Below are 7,472 nucleotides of genomic sequence, written 5' to 3' on the forward strand. Positions count from 1 at the left end.
GACACGGGAGGGGGTCGCCGCAGCAGCACTAGATGTTGGTTTTCGTTTCTGACAAGTTGGTGGACCGTGTTCTGGGACGTGCGTTTGTAGTTCGTGGTTAGTGTTTAAGACAAAGCACGCAACTTGCGGTCAGCCCCCCTCTTGACCCTCGAGCCTCTCGAGTGACCGCACCCCGGAGCACCCGCTACAGCGACAGGGGCCAAACGTCTTAGGCCAATATGCCCGGACGAGCCGCCGCCGAGGGGCGCCCTGTCCCCCGGCAGCCCAGTCCGCAGCGACCCCGGCCCCGCTGCCCCTGTCCCCAGGGAGGCCGAGGCCCGGTGGTCCGCCCTCCGTCCGCGCGGGGCGGGACGCTGACGGGATGGGGGGGTGCGGTGAGGGTGAGGGCGGGGCAGACGGCCAGGGGCGGCGCGGAGTCGCCTCGCGTGTGCGCGGCGGGGGCGGGAAGGCCCCGCCCCGGGCGCGGGAGGGGACCTGTGGATAAAGAGCGGCGGGGCCGGCCGGCGGGGCCGGTGACAGCGTCAGTCCCGGAGCGCGCTCCGTCCGCGCCGCTTGTCTGCCGAGCTCCGCAAGACCTCCCACGACATGCGCGCGCGGCCCGGGCGCTGAGCAGAGGCGATGGCGGTGCGTGGGGCCCCGGGCCCCGGCTGGGGGCTGCTGCTGGCGTTGGCACTAGCGCTGGCCTGGCTGCCGCGGGCGCGGGGCGTCGAGGAGGAGGCCGGCGCGCACGGCTCCATCGAGGGCTTCCAGGTGGTCACCTTCAAGTGGCACCACGTCCAGGATCCCTACATTATAGCACTGTGGATCCTCGTGGCCAGCCTGGCCAAGATCGGTAAGTGCCCCTCCCCGGGGTCTCTCCTCGCTCAGCCTGCGAGCGTCTGCGCGACTCTACACCGCGGATCGACGGGCACGGACCGGTCATCTGCCGGCTGCGTGCCCAGGAGACAGAGCTGAGCGCCCGGCCACTGCCGGGTCCGCCGGCTGCCGGGGGAGATTGCTGGGCGCCGAGGTCGAGTCCGAGGTGCGCCGCAGCCGGGTCTTGGAGCCAGGCTCCTGGGGCCAGGTGAGGTTTGGGGGCTGCGAACTTGGCGGGCCGCAGTGACCGTGTAGTCCTCGCCGGTTCCGGAGCACCTCTGAGTCCCGCGCACTGCCTGAGCGCTGCGGGTCTGCGCAGTTCGGTGCTCGGAGCAGCCCAGGCTCCTGGCGTTCAGGGGTCTTCGTCGCCGTGTTTTCTGCTGAGTTTGCTTGATTTGTTCATGCGCAGAACGAGGAAACGTCCTTGCAGTCTGATGTTGGAATGACATTTTGTTTCCAGCGCAGACAAGGAGAGAAAAAGAGATGTTATTCAAGACGTGCTGTTGTTTTTGTTGTTGTTAGGTACCATCAAGTCAGTTCAGACTGAGAGTGACTCTTTTTAAATCAATCACCCGTGGAGTGGCTGGTCCGCTGGAACCGGCGCCCTTGTGGTTCACAGTCCAGGAATGATTTAATAAACCGTGTTCAAGCTTAGAATGTAGTCTCTCATTCATTTTCGCTGCCATCGAGTCGTTTGGACTCATAGTGACCCTGTCTGTATAGGACCCTGAGGATGTCAGTCTCTATGGGGCATAAACCAGAGCTACTGGTGGGTTTGAACTGCTGACCTTGTGTTTAGCAATCCAGTGCTTATCCTACCTCACCACCAGGACGCCGTATAAATTTTGTTGACAACAGAAAGCTTCATCTTTCACAGAGCAGCTGGTAGATTCAAACTGCTGACCTTGTGGTTAGCAGCCCAACACACACCCACTACGCTACCAGTTGTTGTTGTTATGTGCCGTGGAGTCAGTTCTGATTCATAGCGACCCTGTACAGGGTTTCCGAGGCTGTAAATCTTTACGGGAGCAGAAAGCCTCATCTTTCTCCCGTGGAACAGCTGGTAGTTTCGAACTGCTGACCTTAAGGTTCACAGCCCGATTCATAACCACTACGCTACCAGTGCTCCTTACTACACTAAGAGGGCTCCCGATAAAATCTTAATTGCAGAAGCAGTTTTTCCTGGGACATCTTTCCCTCTCCCTAGCCCCATCTGTCTCCTACTTTCCCAACCTCAACCTCAGGGAGCAGTAAAGCGGGGACTCCGTCCCAGCAAGGTGACAGCAAGGTCAGCCGTCTTTGGAACTTAGAGAATCCAAGTTTCCTGTGGCCCACATCATCAGGGCCCTAGCTGAGATGAGATGGTGGCTGACAGTTACGTGGTGGACTGGGCCTCAGTGGCCAAGACAAACCAAACTTTAGCATTGGTTGAGGGCAGTTTCAGGGGTGGTTTCGGAGTAGGAAGAGAAGGAGTGAAGAGAAAAGGGTTCCCTTCTGGGGCCTTGGAGGGTGGGGATGGCACAGCCCAGAGGAGGACAGGGGAGGGCCAGGCTTGGGGGAGGGGTAAGAGGGCCTTTGGTGCTTGGCTTTGGTACTTCCCCCCTCAGTACTGCCTGGTACCTGCCCTATATATATTTGGAAAGGGGAGGGGAAATCAGTGATTTCCCCTCCCCTTTCCAAAGGCCCACTTCTGTTTCTTAATAGCTCACTAGCTTCCTGGCTCTCCTGCCTGTTTCCCACTCCCCTCCCTGTCTGTCCCCTCCAGGGGTCTCCTGATCTGTGACTTTGGGGTGTTCCCCATAGTGGTCCTGCCAGGTACGGTATCTGGGAGGTGGGTGTGTGGCTTTGCCTTAAGGAATCATTTTGTCTCCTGAACTGATGGGGTCTGTCTCTCTATAAAACTTCAAGGACAGGGTGGATGATTTCGACAGCTCTCTGGGGCCTTGTGGAAAGTGAAGCCCTATGATGGGGATCTGGAGCCCCCTCCCCATGGCTCAGACCCAGAGCAGTATCCCATAACGACAGGAAATGCTCCTGGGCACCAATGGACAAGGGCGGGACTCCACTCTGGGGTCACCCCTGCTCTGTCTGGGGCAGTGGTGTGGACAGGTGGGGACCTGGTGGAAGTCTGTCCAGGTGCTCCTACGGGTTGACCTGAGGGCACTGGGAGGAGCTGTGGATGTCTGTCCACAGCCTTGGGATGAACCCCTGAACTGCCCCTAGCACCCCCTTCCTGATGGTGAGAGGGTGAGGGGGCCACAAAAGCCTCTTCCTGAGTTGTAGTTTAACCTAGGGGACAGGAGCAAAGTACTGGGGCAGCTTGGGGGACCCTAAGAACAATTTGAGGGGCCTGAGGAGAAGACTCACATGGTACCAAGCTTCCCCTGGAATGCCCTCGCTGCCACCCCCCTCCCCCCACCACACACACACACCTGCCCAAGCTACCTGGGAGCAAGCATACAGGATTTGTTGAAAACTCACTTGCCGAACCTTACCTGGACCCTACTCAACTGTCCCTCTTGTATTTGGACACCTCAAACCAGTGCCAAATCCCTCCCCCAATCTCTCATGCCCATCGCCTGCCCCCCAGGCTTTTGTCCCCCTCTGGCTCATCGTGGATTCATCTGACTCTGCCCTGCCGTGCGCCCTGGTCCTCAGTGTCCACAACCTGTCCCTAGACTCATCCCTTAGCCGTCTCCCTTTGCTGTCCTGATCCAGCACCTTCCACAGCCTGATTCAGGGTCCTCTGAACACACAGCTGCACCACCCCCCCCACGCCCCGAACCTTGTGTTCCACGTGCTCGGGGAGCCTTCAACATCAAAGCTCAGAAAGCAAGCCGAGTCCATTCACTCATGTCCAGCACCCCAAAGCCATGGGTCATATCCCAACTGGCTCCAGGCCCACTGCTGAGGACCAGACCCCTTCTCCCCACTCTTCCTCCCCACACTTTGTGCTCTGCAGCCCCCGAGGCTGAGACCCTGGTCCCAAGCCCTCCTTGTCTCTGCTTCAACTCCTCCACCAAGAATCTCCCCCTCAGCGGTCAGTTCTGCAGCCTCCTGACCTTCAGCCCCTCAGCTCTGCCCCCTCTCACCCCCTCCCCTGGTGAACTCTGATCTGACTCAGGTCAGACTGAGAAACTTCCTCCCCAGAAGCCTAGGGGCCACCCCACACCCACTGGACACCCCCCCTGCAGTGTTGCCTTGTCTTATACCTGTCCCCCCCATCCCCAGCTTGAGACCAGCATCCGGTTTAGGGGTCTTTGTGACTTCAGAAGTTAAGAAGGGCCTCCTGGGCCCAGGCTGGTAGTGAGGCCAGCGTGTCCATGGATGGAGGAGAAGCTTCCTCCACTGGACCAGCCTGGACGTCCACTCACACTGGGGGTCAGGCAGCAGCCCCTGCTTGGCCTTGCACCAGGATCACTCTGGGCCCTGCTAGACCCGGCATGCCCTCAGGATCCCGTGGACTGTGGGCCCCTGGGTGTGGGGGCCAAGATGGGGAGGCACAGTAAGGAGAGTGGGGGAAGGGCGGAAGAGGAACTGGACTGCAAGCTTGAGGACTTTGTCCCTCCTTAGGGTCCCAGGAGGAGCAGGGCTCGGTCAGATCCGGGTCATGCTGATGGGAGGGACACTTGAGAGGACGCTGGACGGTGACCCAGAGCAGCCTGCAGGGCTTCAGGGCTGTGTGGGCAGTGTGAGGGCAGACAGCCTGAGCAGGGGGTCCCAGGGCCAACACTCCCCAGCAGAGGTGGACCATCCTGTCCTCTCCTTGTTCTTACCCCTTCCTGCCTGTAGCCACTTGGCCAAACTGGGCTCCAGGGCTCTTAGCACCACGAGGACCCTAGCTTTGCCAGGCTAGCCCATGCTGCCAACTGAGCCCAGCTCCCAGTAGCTGGGGACAGGAAGGAGGCCCACTGGGTCCATTTGTCCCCATGCATGCATGTAATGAGGACACCGCAGGAGAGGAATACATCTCAGGCTGGTACAGCCGACGCTCCTGTGACCGCTGCAAGGGGTGTCTACAGTGAAGACAGCTCCGTGGGCGGTGGGTGTGGGCCACTGGGGCCCACCATGAGGAGGGGTAAGCCTGTGTAGCCCCTACAGAGACCCCACAAAGGAACAGAGTGGGATGGGGCTCCTGAAACGAGTAGCCTGGGCAACGGTTCAGTGGAGGGCAGAGGTGACAGGTGGAAGCTTTGGAGGGAAGCACTCCCGTCGCTGACAGGTGGGCATGGGGGTCAGGGAGAATGCAGGCATGACCCCAAGGACGGGGCTGGGCCCCAGGTGATGGGGGTCCCTGTACTGAGCAGGAAGTTGCAGTGTGAGCTGAGCCGACTTGGAGATTGTTCGGAGCTGCAGCATCTGGGTGGTGGTCATCCCCAGGCCCTGTCCCCAGGCTGGCCTCCTCTCCTAGGGTGGACTCTGGTCCTCGGTACCCTGACCAGCATCCCCTCACCTGGCCCCCACCTCTCCACCCACTGCTTGTTTCCCCTGCACTATGTCTCTGGTGGTCTGGGTCTCCTTAGACAGGCTGAACTTGTTTTCCTAAAGCTATTGCCTCCCACGACTGGCGTATCCTTAAATGAACACATGAGGTGATCCCAGAACAGACATGGCCCACTAGGGCCAAGTCTATAGTGGGTCCTTCTCATCAGTAAAGCTTTCCCAGTGAACCAGTCCTCTTGAGAGGAAGCAAAGTCCCTAGTGGGCCCGATGGACCCCTCCTCCCAGGAGGAGAGGAGGCTGGGGCCCCAGTGGACAGTCCTCTGGGGAAAGAAAGAGGTTGAGTCCCTAGTGGACCTAGTATTGTGAGGAGGGGATGCTGAGTCCCCAGTGGGCACAATCCTTCAGGAAGAGGAAGAGTCCGAACTCGTAGTGGACCCCAGTCCTCCAGGAAGTGGAAGAGTCTGAGGCCTCAGTGGACCTAGTTCTCTGAGGAGATAAGAAGAGTCAGACTCCCAGTGGACCCTAGTCCTCCAGGAAGAGAGGTGGACCCAGTCTGAATCTCCAGTGGGCTCTGTCCTCCTAGGAGAGAAGTCAGGGCCAGAAGCAAGGACTCTCCCCAGAGAGAGGATTTGAAGGTGTAAAGTCTCAATTTTCTGGATCTGTGCTTGGGGGAATTAGCCTTCGGCTGTAAAACAATCCACCGGCATTTGGAGCAAAGGTATCGCCCTGGAATATCCTGAAGAAAGAGGACAAAGGTTGGACCGTGCTGATAAGTTTGAGGGTCAGTGAACGATGTCCAGACAGCCTTGCAGTGAATTCCCAGGAGCCTTCCCAGAGCCAGCTTCCCGTTACCAGTGCCAGTGACGCGGTCCCCCCAGGACCAGGCTCAGGCTCTGCACTCACTGCCTGGCTGGCAGGGACCTTGCAGCCAGCACTTACTGCCGGTGGGCGTGGCAGCCCCAAGGCCTTTGTTCAAGGACAGTGGGGATGGGCTCCAGCTGGCTCCCCTCTTTGTCCTTCCCCTCAGCAGGGTCCTAAGCATGGGGTGTACCAGGTGGGGCACCTGTCCTGTCACCAGCCCTGCTGTCCTCGTGGTTCCACGGTTCAGGCCTGACCCCGAGCTGTGTCCCCAGGGTCAGCATCCTTCCCAGCCCCCTCCAGCCCATCCTGTTCATGCTCACAGCCTTAGGAAGGGGCCGGGGATGACTTGGTGTGGTCATCCGATGGAGGTGCCAGGACAAGCCTCCTGGGGAACACAGTGCCCATGCTGTGAGACCTGGTCTGGAGGTGTCAGGACTTGGGCTGATGCTGGAACTCAGAGTGGGCAGTGTGTCTGCGAGTCCCTAGGGGTCACTACCTACTGAGACAGAAGTCACCTAGTGCAATCCTATCCTGGGAGTGTGAGTAGCCACAGACCCCCCTCCTCTCTAAGCCCAGGATGCCTCAGTGACAGGCAGGAGTCCCATCCTCCCAGTTGGCCCCTCCCCCATGCACAAGGTCTCTCCCCAACCTTCCGAGGTCTTTGACTTAACTCAGTCAGTGTTTTGTCTGTTTAGCATCTCTCAGAACACTGCTGTCCCTGGCAAGTGACCCGTAGGGATTCCATGGCCAACGGATCAAAATGTCTGGTTCCGTGCCACACTCACCATCATTACGTCCGAGCCCCTTATTGCAGCCACTGTGTCCATCCATGTCATTACCAAGCATGATGTCCTTCTCCAGGGACTGGTCCCTCCTGATGACGTGCCCGAAGCACGTGAGTCCAAGCCTTGACACTCTAGATTCTAAGTGGCATCCTGGATGTGCTTCTTTCAAGACAGATTTGTCCGTTCTCTGGCAGTCCGTGGTACGGTCACTATTCTTCATCAGCACCCTAACTCAGATGCAGTAGTTCTTCTCCAGTCTTCCTTATTCATTGTTCAGGTTTTGCATGTATATGTGATGACTGAAAATACCATGGCTTAGGCCAGGCACAATGTAGTCCTCAAAATGATCTTCTCTCCTGAATACTTTGAAGAGGTCTGTTGCAGGAGACTTGCCCGATGCAATACTTGCTTGGATTTCTTTTTTTGTTGTTGTTTAATTAAATGTTTTTATTTTGGATTGAGTGAAAGTTTACAGGGCACATCATCAGCTTCACATTCAACCATTCATATAGCTTGTTTCATTACATT

General features: G+C 58.3%; 1 protein-coding gene across 2 annotated transcripts in view; it reads left to right on the forward strand.

Annotated features, from left to right (window-relative positions):
- The first annotated feature begins 618 nt into the window (after positions 1-618).
- SLC9A3 (solute carrier family 9, subfamily A (NHE3, cation proton antiporter 3), member 3) overlaps positions 619-7,472 on the forward strand; it is a 55,687-nt gene continuing 48,833 nt past the window's right edge. For both annotated transcript variants that reach the window (XM_006876890.1, XM_006876891.1), the window contains exon 1: positions 619-832. In XM_006876890.1, coding sequence (XP_006876952.1) covers positions 619-832 — 214 coding nt within the window. The remainder of the gene's footprint in view (positions 833-7,472) is intronic.

Source organism: Chrysochloris asiatica, unplaced genomic scaffold, assembly GCF_000296735.1.
Source record: "Chrysochloris asiatica unplaced genomic scaffold, ChrAsi1.0 scaffold00424, whole genome shotgun sequence".
In the NCBI taxonomy this organism is placed as follows: Eukaryota; Metazoa; Chordata; class Mammalia; order Afrosoricida; family Chrysochloridae; genus Chrysochloris; species Chrysochloris asiatica.